Source organism: Alnus glutinosa, chromosome 3 (genome assembly GCF_958979055.1).
Source record: "Alnus glutinosa chromosome 3, dhAlnGlut1.1, whole genome shotgun sequence".
NCBI classification, from domain to species: Eukaryota; Viridiplantae; Streptophyta; class Magnoliopsida; order Fagales; family Betulaceae; genus Alnus; species Alnus glutinosa.
The window spans coordinates 4,543,503-4,556,575 of NC_084888.1; the positions used below are offsets into that span (position 1 = coordinate 4,543,503).

Here is a 13,073-nt window from a genome sequence, read left to right on the forward strand (position 1 = left end):
ATTTTTCTTATGTTACTCAAATGGTCAAAAAATAGATGAAGAGGACATCTTTTGTCAACCATACATTTACTAGTATTTCTAGCTCTCACAATTTCCTCAATGCTAATTTCAATAACTTTTAAAATTCTTAATTTCGTTAAGATCTATTATGAAAATATTGTACATCTCTTATATATATATATATATAAAATGTACACATAATATAGAAATAATCGTTAATATTAGGGTCAAGGTTGACCATTAAATTAACCTCCTCAGTAAGAAGGGGATGATGTGTGGTATAGTGGGATAGAGTGGTGTTAAATTTCAATCTCCCTCACCAATCTAAAAGTGCATTACTTCAATGTTAATTTTACATTCTCCAAACTTTGAGAAGCAGGTTGTACGTACGCTGTCAACTAATCATGCTTAATTGACTATAGGTTCCGCCAACAACTTCATAAACCCCACTAATTTGCATATGCCATGCTAATCTACAAGTACTCTCTCTTTTCTCTAAATAATTAAATCAATTAATGATGCATTTTCTTTTAAATAACGACTAATACCTCTTCACAATGGATTTTACAGACAATATTTGAGATCGATCTTCAATGATAATTAAGGTAATTAAAACAAACTAATCATACGCAGAGGATAAAAAGATATTTTTAAAAAAGAAATCAACAAGGGAAAAAATAGATTATATACTTAGATTAGAAGCACGATCATGCGTTTTTGTTTTATGAAATAAATAAATAAATAAAATGGATAGGAGGAGATGATCGATTAGAGATTGTTTTTAGAAACTTCATCTTCGATCAAGACACTGGATGGCTAGAAATTTACAATAATTTTGTTGTCCGAATTATTATTAATTTAAACATAAACGCTCACTTGTTCGATGGGACACGCATTTGTACACGATCGAACAGGACATATAGATGTTTTATGGTAATTGAAAAATGGGAGAAAATGAATATGCTAGTTTGACTCGTATATATCGATTGATTTTTTCGATGTAATTGTATATATATATATATCCATTTCACATTCCACATTCCACATTCGCAAGTAACGATGAAAAGAAGCAATTGAAAATTGGAAGGTGTTAGGTGGGAAAGGAAGAGGCCTCCTTACCCTCTTCGCCAAACCGACTCTTCTTCTTCTTCTTCTTTCTTCTTAGAAAAAGTAAGAGGGGTGAAATCCACGCGTCTAAATAGCACCGATCCCAGATCACCACACTAGCTTCCTCTTGAAACGTCTCAGAAGCTTCCCTCGAGAAAAAGACCAAGAAAAGTGTGTGGGTAATTTGTCTCTTCGTTTTTCACTCTCTCTCTCTCTCTCTCTCTCTCTCTCTCTCTTACGTTGGAAAGACGACTAAACTAGAATGGGCTTTGTGGGTTCCTCCATCTTTTCATTTATTGGTGCCTCTCAAAATTTCTAGAACCCACATAATTTTCTGGGACCTTCGTTTCCTTTATATAAGTGTAGCTTTCCCTGAACTAACGAGAAGAACAATAATCCAGAGTTTCCACGGGAAGTTATGGTATTGCTTCCAACTCAACCACGAGACCTGGTTTTCGTGCTGACCAATGGAAGCTGATAACACACGCAAGCCTTGTGTTCACTCTCGCTTCTTTCTTTCTGGGTTCTACTGCTGGGGCTGGGAGTTCTTGACCGCTCTCTTGCTTTTTAGTTGCTGAAATCATTTCCAATCCCAAAAGTGGGAAACAAAACGACCATACATCGTTTTTAGTTTTCATTTTGATTTGCCTTTTTTTTCTTTCTTTCTTTGTGAATAATTAAGGGGAGGAGGGAGGTCGTTTGGGTGGTTGGTGAGGGGTAAATCGGGAAGAAGAAATGGCGCAAAGGTCTGTTCCGGCGCCGTTTTTGACAAAGACGTACCAGTTGGTGGATGATCCGATCACGGACGACGTGATATCGTGGAGTGAAAGTGGCTCCACTTTTGTGGTGTGGAAGACTGCCGATTTTGCCAGGGATTTGCTGCCTAAGTATTTCAAGCACAACAATTTCTCAAGCTTCGTTCGGCAGCTTAACACATATGTAAGTTCACATTATTTCCTTTCATGCATGATCTTCATCCATCCCATGTTGTTTTGTTTTTGCATGTTTCTTGTTTGTCTAAGATTAATTTGATCATATGCATAAACATCATCGCTCATAAACATTAATGACTGGTTTGAATTTGAATTGGAGATCAACTGGTAGGAGCGGACGTATCTAGTTGAATATTTCTTTCATTTGTTCTAGTTTCCATAGTTTTCCTGTGACACGATGATATAGAAATAGAATATTAGCAAATGGTAGAACGTCGTTGCTAAAAGTCAATATTTTATTAATTCTAGAGAGAAACTTGAAACTTCTTTGTATTTTTTCTATATCAATCATAAGTACGGTGTTACCCTTCTACAGCCCACATATATGGGGGTAGTTAAGGGCTATAGAAGTCTTTCCAAGTTATATATTAATTGGTTCTGCACTTCTGCTACTGTACGATCGGAGTACAGGCCCCACTCTATAACTTGGAAATTTCTGGAACGACTTTATATCTTTCTGCAGATTTTTGGGCAACGCGATTTGCATGCGACACGTGTATATTCCTTAACCATCGATCTGTTTTCCAATCTGACGGCTACAGGAAATTTACAAACAAATTCTTAAAATTTTTTCATTTAATTACTATTATTTTTTTTCATTTTTTCTAGGGCTTTCGGAAGATCGTGCCGGACAAATGGGAGTTCGCAAACGAGAACTTCAGGCGAGAGCAGAAGGAGCTACTCTCCCAGATACGTCGCCGGAAAACTGTCACGTCGGCGCCGTCACAAGTTTCTCCCGGCGTAAAATCTGCCGGAGGCGGTCCCTCGTCGGCGTCTAACTCCGGCGAGGACATGGGTTCCACCTCCACCTCCACCTCGTCCCCGGATTCGAAGAACCCGGGGTCGGTGGAGACGACGACGGCGGCCACGGCCACGGCACTGGCCGCCGATTTATCGGACGAGAACGAGAAACTGAGGAGGGACAACGAGATGCTGAGCTCGGAGCTGGTGCAGACGAAGCAGCAGTGCGACGAGCTGATCGCGTTTCTCACTGGGTATCTGAAGGTGGGGCCCGATCAGATCAATCGCATGATGCGGCAAGGAAGCTGTGGGGCCAGTGGGGTTCGATCCCACGGCGACGATGATGACGACGAAAACAAAGGAGTTGAAGAAAACGGGGAGAGTTTGAAACTCTTCGGTGTTTGGTTGAAAGGGAATAGGAAGAGGGCGCGTGAGGAGAAAATTGGGTTCGGTGGGGCCCAGGGTAAGGAAATGAAGGTTTGTAATTGACGAACCAGCGCGTGCCACGTTAGCAAAAAAAAAAAAAAAAAGGAAGACAAATGAGGTGCACAGGATAAGGCCCGGTGCACTCCCTCTTTTAAATACAGCAACCGTAAGGTATATTATTTTCCGTCTTATGTGCAAAGTATAATAAGGATGACCATGGGTGGTTTTAAATTGTATAACGTAGGTGTCATAGAGTAGTTGTCGTGGAAGGTGGAGGTCAAAGGCAAATGGGTCTCCACCATCCGTCACTGTTGAAAGGTACGATGCATTCAATGTCTACAATTCGCACCTTCAGGTTAATTAATAACTGCATGTTATTATAATCGTTATCGTGTTGTAATTTGTAACTGTAGCTTCACAAGCTAAAATTGTAATAATAGAACGTTTTCTTGTATGATTATGTCTGATTTTGGTTTATTAAGTGTGTTTGCTATTTTTTTTTTTTTAAAAAAATATATATATATATTTTGACATTATATAAATATAAAAATAAATTTCTTTTAGTCACTCGCCTTTAAGCCCACTACTTAGCCGGGCCTAGGATTAACATGCCGATCGTATTGATGGGTTGCAACAATAGATCGAATCCGCAACACTCTAGTTTCATCATGTTAGATGCATGGGGTGAAAAAGTGATTGAAATCGCATGCAATACTTGTTTTGTGGGTTCTTCAGGTAATTTTTTTGGTGCAGATGTTTTGGTGGCCAATTACCTGAGGCCGATTTGAAGGTGGTGGTCAAACCACCATCTCAAGCCATATTTAGATGATATGGCTGAATTGTCCTTAAATCCTCATGTCACCCTTCTAGGTGGTCGAACCATCCACCAAACACCTACCTAACAAATTTCCCAACAATTCATGTATTCCATTTTGGCTTTGTTGTCACGAGCTGGCCACAAAAAAGGTATCCCATAAAATACCCTCAATCTAAAGGGCAAAAATCCTTTGGGTTTCAAGTGAGATAAAAATGAATTGTTTTATGTATGGATATAATTGGTCCTTCACGCGCATCAAGCAGCACAACTCATCGTCGGATAGTGAATTCCTGCTCGGAGGGAAGCTTTGCAATGCTTTATATATTAATATTTGCGATGCCATCCTATTTACAGTAAAGTAAAAGCATGAGAATTTTATATTAAGGGTGAACATTGATCAACCAAAAAAAGGAAACAAAGAAAAGAAAGCATGCATGATTCAATTGTTTTTAGCTTATATTCTAGCTATTAGTTTCTGACGGAAAGAAAAAAATAAAATAAAAAATTGACATTTTTAGTAGAAGCATATGTACATGAAAGAACAACTAATTATCTCCAACTGTGAAGAAATGAGAACGATAATAATATTGTTTATGCATCAATGAACCCATAAGATGTGAAGATAATATTAATTAGAGAAACCAAAAGAAAGTAAAGTTGGATATATGGATAATCTTGAGTGATAATAATCTCAAAGGAAGGAGAGGCCTATATGGTATATATCACAACATTCTATAATAGTGGACATTGTACATGCTAGAGCACATCATAAATACAAAATCCCTTGAAGTGCTACACGTGCCGCCCACACCGCCTTCCTCCCCCACGCCATTTGTTGGGGTTTTGTTATGTGATTTTACTTGTTTTTCCTAATTTATTTAGGGCTTTTGATGCCCTCACCACCATTTATGGTGTTCTCGATCTCGAACTGGTTGCATATTGTTTTGCGGTGTTCTTTAAACTCTATATTGGTGTTTCTCCCTATTGGCTTCGATTTGACCTTTATCAATGTTTCCTCTGCCACGGTGATTCTCCTTCGGGTATATTGTTGCATGCAGTTATTTCTTTGTTGGGTTACAAAATGAGTTATTGGACCTTTCGAGGTTTATGACCTTTCTCGTGTCTCTTGACTGTGCCATTTCTGATGCGCCTTGCGGCTTTTTGTTGGGTTATATATATATATAAAGCCACACACACATCAATACACCATATAAGCAAATCCTTTAGACAGGCTGAGAGATATCAGATTTGTTCCTAGTGATGGTTTCAATTGGGCCTCTGAAGGAGTAAACAAAGTTTTTCAATAATTAATTATACAAATGATTAAAGCTATGAGTTCATAATGTCATAATTTGAGTAGCTTTAGAATAATTGTGAAAGATATTCGTATAGTTTTAAACTCGCTTTCTAGTTGACAGATTCACCATATTAGTAGAACCACTAATTCTGCGGCGTATGGTTTAGCTAAGGCTGCCGTTAAACATATATATATATATATATATATATATATATATATATATATATATATATATATATATATATATATATATATATATATATATATATATATATATATATATAAGGTTTAGAGAGAATAAATTCTAGATTGTATTTATGATATTGTTTTGTTAGAGCAATCTGCTCTATTTCACTGATTGAGTAATAAAAGTGTTATAACTTTATTTAAAATAAATAAAAAATAAATAGCATGCTTCAGCTAAGATGCACGGTAAATACCAACCAATTGAGTCTTAATTATTCTATAAGTGCACGTTTATTTTTTAAACCTGAAGAAAACAACAGCAAATGATCTTAGAAGAAATTTGAAAATATATCATATGTACCGAAATTGAGAATACAAAAAACAACATGCAAAATTAATCCTACTTCCTAGGAAAAATATAACAGATCCAGTAGAAATGTTTTGGAGCTTTATAAGTTTCATCCCCTTCTCTAATTTCAATTGCATATATGTGTCAGTAATGCATAGATCATCAGATCTCTTTACAAACAATGGAAACATCCACAAATATAATCCCCAATGTTCTAAATTACAAACTATTTAAGAGTTAATGTTTTAGATAAATAATCTAAGCATTTTTTCTATGTATGATCGATAGATGAATACAATTGCATGTTATAATTAAAGACGAATGACCAGTTTGCAAAGAGATCTTCTAGACTTCTATGCATGGATGACACATATATGCCATTCAAATTAGAACGGGTGATGGTATGAAGAAGAAAAAAAAGCTATGCATTTACCCACTGGAAGACCAATTAAAAACACACAAAAAATAAAAAAAAATAAAAAATGAGAAAATTTTACTTATCATATTTATTCTCTCAATATTTTTGCGATTATAGTCTTAAATTAAGAAAGGCTACCATTAACCCCAAGGGGATGGCCTATTGGCTGAAGCGTTCAAAAATATTATCCCTTAAGGTCTCAAATTCAAGATTTACCAGATATTATTTCTCCTTTGGGTCAACTATTCCGATATAGTCTACGTTTTAAGACTCCATTCTTAAAGTAGCATTGGGAATGAGGCCAATGATTAGTCTGCGAATCCTGACTGGACCTCTACACTCGGTAATTGATAGTCGTGATCTAGCTTGAGGATACCCTGATAAATTTTTATTTTATTATTTTTATTTTTTAAAAAAGAAAAAACTACCATTTCGGTGATAAATTTCCCAATCCTTACTATTCAGGAAGGGCAAACGAGTCATTTAGCAGTCAAACAAAAATCTTTAATAGTTTATATCATATATGGATTAGATATCTACTGTGAGAGGTGGAACGAATGGCTATCATCTTCCACCACTTGCTACACCCGCCACACTGTTCTTCTCCACTTCCTGCTTTTTCGTCATCATCAAGGCCATTGAGGTCTCAGATCTCCTGCTCTTCCTCTTCATCATCGGCTCACATGGAACCGCACAACGAAGGGCGAACAAAGTTCAAGGCATTCCCGTATGTCTCGGCCCCACACAGAAACCTGATGGTGGATCTCGTATCAACGGTGGAGAACCGCCTGGACTCGCAGCTCCTTCCTTGCACTCTACCGCCTGATGTACAGTACTACCAGAACCAGAGTGGGACCGGCTGTGCTTCGCTTCACATCAGATCTGGCCACAAGCCCTCCCAGGTAGGTGACTTCCCCTCGGTGCTAATTTGGTTTAATTTGCTGTTTGGGTCTTAATTAATGTCTAAACTTGTATCAGATTGATTTCATATTGGGTAGCTGGATACACTGTGAGCTACCAACGGGAGCAGCACTGAACATAACAAGCCTGTCAGCCTATCTGAAACCTTCCACCGACGCACCAAATTTCCTTTTTGAGCTCATTCAGAGCAGCCCAACATCGGTAGTTCTCATTCTCGATTTGCCTCCTCGAAAGGACCTTGTTCTCTCCCCAGACTACCTCACCAAATTCTACGAAGACACTCAGCTGGACAAACATCGTCAAACGCTTGAGAAAATCCCTGAGGTTCGACCCTATATCTCTTCGTCCCTTTACATACGTTCCCTAGTGTCTCCTACGGCTATTACGGTTCGTATTGAGACGGAGGCAAGTGGACAGGGACGCATGGAGGAGTTCATAAAAGATCATGTAGATCCCATTGCAAAGGAAGTGCTGGGGATCTGGTTGGATCTGTGTGCTTGTGGGGAGAGAGAGGTGGGAGAGACTGAGCGAGCTTATTTGGAAAAGAGGGATGGGTTGGTTAAGAGCAGGACCATTGAGATTGATTTGGGGTCAAGCTTGCCGAGATTGTTTGGGCCAGAAGTGGCAGACCGAGTATTGGGATCCGTACGGAAGTTTTTTACTGCATGAAAAGCTATTTTGTTCAATGTAAAGAGAAATGCTAGAACATGTAAATAAGAGTAAACCCAATAAAAGGGCCAAATCCGCAGTTTTTCTTCTTCTTAGTTTTTTTTTTTTTTTTTTTTTTTTTTTTTTTTCATATCACAATTTTATCTATTAGAATTAACGAAAATGCTTTAGTCCTATAACATTTACTTCAACCTTTTTATAAATGAAATAATTGTACCATCAGTCCCTAGAGTATGCCATAATTACAAATCACTCCCTATTGTTTAAAAAGTTCATTGGAGGTCATTATGGTAAACTATAATTATAAATTGATCCCTTAAGTCAAATTCCGTTAAATATTTTGACAGATTTTGTTAAATGTCACGTCACTGCCATATCAAACCAATAAGATGGCGATACGTGTTCATCTTAATAAAAAAATATAAATTTATTAAAAATAAATAAATAAACTTATTTTTTTTGGAAAAAAAAATTCAAAAAACAAAAAAGGGCCACCCTTTTCCTTTTTTGTTTTTTTTTTTTTTTAAAATAAGTTTATTTATTTATTTTTTAATAAATTTATTTTTTTTATTAAGATGGACACGTGCTGCCATTTTATTGGTTTGATGTGGCGCTGACGTGATAAATAACAGAATCTGTTAAAAAATTTAATAGAATTTAACTCCAAAGATCAATTTGTATCATAGTTACCACAAGGATCTCCCATGAACTTTTAAACCATAGAGAGTGATTTGTAATTATAACATACCTCAAGAATTAATAGTGCAATTATCCTTTTATAAATTGATGTCACTGTGTATAATTAAGAATATCTTTGGGAGGCATTTTTTATTTTAGTTTAAAAAATATTTTGACGTGACATAAAATTAAAAATTATTAATATCTTTTTAGTAGTGCTTTGTGTTTTATGTTGTTTCGAATTTAATTATTTAAATTAATATTTTAACAAGAAAAGAAACTGGATAATAATGGTGACCACAACAAACCACCGTTGGATTGCAATCCACTTGAATGGCTATAACGAAGTTCAAACTGTACAAGTTTGTTGGTATTATTTCAAATGCACCCCTAACTCAATGCTTATATAAATTGAAAGTATACAAGTAAATAAAAGACAGCAACACTTTTTCCTTCTCTCTTTTTAAAATAAAAATACTAACAAATAATCCAAAACATAAAACACTCAAATTATTTTCACTTCTATATCACCAAAAAAAAAAAAAAAAAGAAGAAGAAGGAAGAAAGAAAGAAAGAAAAAGTTGATCATGTTTTGTAAACACTTCTTATGACCCGCAAGACTCGGTCTGCCACTTCTTGGCCGAACTGCTTGGGCAAGCTAGAGCTCAAGTCCATCTCTATAGCCTTGCGTTTGATCAAGCTGTCCCTCTTTTCTAATTCTGCTCTCTCGGCCTCTCTAACCTCCCCACCCCCACCAACACACATATCCATCCAAATTCCCGCAACCTCATTAGATATGGGACCAATGTGATCGCGTATAATTTCTTCCACACGTTCCTTTCCACCGTCCTCGCATTTTATGCTAACCAAGATTCCAGTCGGTGACACCACACCACGGAAATACAGGGATGATGAGAAGTAGGGTTGCACCTCAGGGAGTTGGCCTAGTCGTTGCCGGCGAGCCTCCAGTTGGGTGTCCTCATAGAAGGTTTTGAGGTAGTCAGGATGGCTGACAGTGTCCCTGCGAGGAATTAAGTCAAGGAAGAGGATGAAATATGTGGGGCTGCATTGCACAAGCTCGAATTGGAAGTGGGGCACCTCCGTTGATGACTTCATGTAGCCGGCGATGTTGGTTATGTCCAAGGCACCACCGCCGGTTGGTTGCTCCAAGTGCAGCCAACTTGCCAGAACGAAATCTACCTGGTACCATGCAATACAGAGATCTTGTTCACATCCCCTTATGGCAGAAACATAGGCCAAGCAATTACATTATATATTTGAGTTTTTGCAATAAAGCAATAGGGGCGGTTCTTTTGGTCACTCCATATCAACCGACAACCGTGCAGTTACCATATTTGTATCACAAAAATATGATAAATATTGATATGATAAAATCCGAATCATTTAATTTGAAAGCAATTATTAAAACTTAAAGAATTGTACATGATAAAATATCCTAGAAATTGTATTAAAAATAAAATAAAATCTTTTTTCTTTCTTGTATAGAAGAGTAATTACAAGAAGTTTGGTACGAACTTTACCACGTTAACCCACCCTTTTCATCCTTACTTTTGTGCTACCTTAATGAGTATTGAAGCATTGGATAAGGATAAGAACAACAACAACAGCAGTAAGTGGAAAAACAGAGCAATCTGGATGAGAATTGAGAAGGAACAGATAAATCTGGATGAGAAGAAATGATCACCTTAAGACGCTAAGAAGAAAACATGAAGATGTTGATAAGACTGTAATCAGTTCGTAAATTACTTTCTGTCAAATACCTTTGTATTATCGTTTGTGTTATCCTTGGAAAGTTGACATATAAAAATGGTTGAAATTCAGAACTGCAGCAGCAAAATCCCTTAGGTTTTTTTAATTGATCTCTCCATCTTTTTTAGTGATAAATCCATTTCAATATCTTTGCATTTTAGTGTCCAAGACTCCACATCAATTAATATGTTGGGAATCAGTCACTTCACATGGCTTAGAAAAATATGAATTGGTCACTTCATATAGAAAAGCTGCTGCCACCTACCTATAAGGAGATCTGCAAAGGAAAAAAGAAGCAAGAACGAAGGGCTAGGGGTGACAATTCGCGTTTGGTGTGGGTTCAAATTGTGTCGAAGCATTAGTCTAAAAATATATAGGAAAACCATAACCCGATTCGTTTAATTAGACAGGTTCATTCTTTTAACTATTAACCCTTTAATTTTGTATTAAGTTCGTGTCAAATTCGCGAGTCATATAAAAAATTCATGCCATTATTTAATGTGTTGAATTCGGGTCACGTCGAAACATGTGTATAAAACTATATAGGTCATCCAATCCCAATCCATATAATTAAATAATCCGACTCCTCAACCTCAGTCCTTTGATATTGTGTCAAAAATTACTAGCGGCCTCTCTCCGGGTGTGCCAGCAAGGGCCACTTTGATCCTTAAAATAGAAATTTGAAGAAAGGAATTCTGAGAGACAGTCAGATAACACGTGGGTGTCACTCTTTGTTAAAGCTAGTCAGATATTTACTCCTAATTAGCACAATCACTTCTTCTAAAAAAAAAAATTAGCCCAATCACAGTAAGGCATTTTGTGAATCATGAGCTAAAAAAACTAGGAGAAGCTCCATGTGTATGCATATAGTAATGCTAGAAACTAAAGAGGTAAAGAGAAAGAGATTAAGAGAGAGAGAGAGAGAGTACAGGAGAGGAGTCGATGCCGCATCTAACGCAAAGAGTGCCTTGAGAAGTGCCGCTTTCGTTCTGGTAGTATTCAACATCAGGAGGGACCGAAGAAGGAAGAAGGTGAGAACCGAGGCAATTCTCCACGGCCGAGATCAGGCTGATCATTGTATCCCTGTGTGGATCTAACAGGTGTGGGAATTCCATGAGTTTCGACCCTCCCATCTTCTGGCCCATGCTGTATGGTGTTGATGAGGAAGAAGAAGAAGACAATGAATGGCAAATAAATGAAGGCCCTGCTCTTGATGTTTTTGGAGGAAGAAGATGTGGTGGTGGTGGTGATAAAGTGAAAGCCATTGGAATTCTGTCTCAATTTGCTCAAAAGTCAGAAGTCCCCTATCTAATCCTCTTTTTTTTTTTTAATACGTATCTAATCCTTTTGAGTGTATGGACAAGAATATTCTTTATTAAAAAAAAAAAAACGAAAATAATATTGTTATATATTACATTTTATTCTACAAATATTTTACAATGGGTACCTCCAACCAATTCTTAGATATTGTTATTGCAATCTCCTCGTTTTCTTCAATAAACAATGAAAGTTAATAACTTTATTTTATTTTTTAAAAAATTTTCTTTTATGGTCACTCTCTTGTCTTTATATATTTCAAAGCGCATATCATAATGTAATTTTGAAAAATGAAAAAAATGAGAGAATGACCTAAAAATGATGTATAACACGTCTCATGTTTTTAATAACAAGAATTTATTAATGGTTAGTTAGGGTTGTCACATCATCATTATGAAATAATTATAAAATAAAATGCAATATTTAGCATTACTCATTTAGTAAATTGTTATATGACAGTCATACAATTGAGATAACATTGCAATGAAAACTAGCTCTTGATTTCTTTTTAGATGTGTTTGGTATCGTTCTTTTGCATGTCTCTTTTGCAAATTAACTATTGTATTTATGGAATTCAAATATGATCTCATAGATTAATGGCTGTGTTTTACTATCACATCATCAAATTATCTTATTATTCGTAATAGTCTAATCTTCCTTTTCATACTCTTCTTTGTCAAGCAAAACACCAAGGAATTGTAATAAACCAGTGAGAATCAAAGGTTCATATGGAGTGCTAAAGACGAACAAATTTTGAAGCGTCTTGTTGAATATGAACCATAAGAAAGCCTTTACAGAAAAGGGACGGTTGGGCAAACGTCAACTACAACGTTAAAAGAAACGACAATGTCTGAGTTAAAAATAATTTGGTTAAATTTGAGCCTTCAATCTTTTTTACTTACTACAACACATAAGCCAAATCCTTCCAGGAGAGCATATTTATATTAATTTTGGAGTGCTAGCCACTTGGGTATTATAGTTTTGACAACAAGTTTTCTTTCCATTGACGTAACAATTAATAATTAGTGAAATAATTAATTTATTTGTTAAAACTTTAGTCTTTTGTCTTATGTTTTCTATTCTCAAATAAAAACATTAACAAACATTTTTATTTCGTCTAACTTATTTCAAATGGTATCCGAACAAAGGTCGTAAGTGTAAAATACGAAAAACTCAAATATCGTTATCTTATTTATTTATTTTTAATGGGCCGGGAAAATTTTTCAAACTGGGTTGAAGGAATTTCGTCCAACCCATTCTATAAATCTATTATACATCCTTTAGCGTCCGAGAAATACACACTTATTTAATTAGCATATGAGAGACATGCTTTTTTAAAAAACAAATGTTCTTGATCATTTGTTTATGCATTAGACAAATGTGCC

At 36.1% G+C, this 13,073-nt stretch overlaps 3 protein-coding genes across 3 annotated transcripts; 2 read left to right on the forward strand and 1 right to left on the reverse strand.

Moving 5' to 3' along the window:
- Positions 1-1,095: 1,095 nt before the first annotated feature.
- LOC133863506 (heat shock factor protein HSF24) lies at positions 1,096-3,720 on the forward strand. The gene is made up of 2 exons (XM_062299467.1): positions 1,096-2,046; positions 2,709-3,720. The coding sequence occupies exons 1-2, from the start codon at positions 1,843-1,845 to the stop codon at positions 3,327-3,329; spliced, it is 825 nt and encodes a 274-aa protein (XP_062155451.1). The 5' UTR covers positions 1,096-1,842; the 3' UTR covers positions 3,330-3,720.
- Positions 3,721-6,851: 3,131 nt separating this feature from the next.
- Positions 6,852-8,018, forward strand: LOC133863908 (red chlorophyll catabolite reductase, chloroplastic). Its single transcript, XM_062300049.1, has 2 exons — positions 6,852-7,235; positions 7,312-8,018. The coding sequence occupies exons 1-2, from the start codon at positions 6,891-6,893 to the stop codon at positions 7,921-7,923; spliced, it is 957 nt and encodes a 318-aa protein (XP_062156033.1). The 5' UTR covers positions 6,852-6,890; the 3' UTR covers positions 7,924-8,018.
- A 938-nt stretch (positions 8,019-8,956) lies between these two features.
- Positions 8,957-11,670, reverse strand: LOC133864717 (red chlorophyll catabolite reductase-like). Its single transcript, XM_062301126.1, has 2 exons — positions 11,301-11,670; positions 8,957-9,801 (listed from the first exon to the last, which is right to left on the reverse strand). Exons 1-2 carry the CDS (start codon positions 11,634-11,636, stop codon positions 9,187-9,189), a joined length of 951 nt encoding a protein of 316 aa, XP_062157110.1. The 5' UTR covers positions 11,637-11,670; the 3' UTR covers positions 8,957-9,186.
- Positions 11,671-13,073: the final 1,403 nt, after the last annotated feature.

Excerpts from the sequence above, each read along its gene's own strand:
- LOC133863506 (XM_062299467.1), top strand. The coding sequence starts at position 1,843 with ATGGCGCAAAGGTCTGTTCCGGCGCCGTTTTTGACAAAGACGTACCAG. Across the intron at positions 2,047-2,708 it reads TTCGGCAGCTTAACACATAT|GGCTTTCGGAAGATCGTGCC; the intron begins GTAAGTTCACAT and ends CATTTTTTCTAG.
- LOC133863908 (XM_062300049.1), top strand. The coding sequence starts at position 6,891 with ATGGCTATCATCTTCCACCACTTGCTACACCCGCCACACTGTTCTTCT. Across the intron at positions 7,236-7,311 it reads CTGGCCACAAGCCCTCCCAG|ATTGATTTCATATTGGGTAG; the intron begins GTAGGTGACTTC and ends AACTTGTATCAG.
- LOC133864717 (XM_062301126.1), bottom strand. The coding sequence starts at position 11,636 with ATGGCTTTCACTTTATCACCACCACCACCACATCTTCTTCCTCCAAAA. Across the intron at positions 9,802-11,300 it reads GCGGCATCGACTCCTCTCCT|GTAGATTTCGTTCTGGCAAG; the intron begins GTACTCTCTCTC and ends GCATGGTACCAG.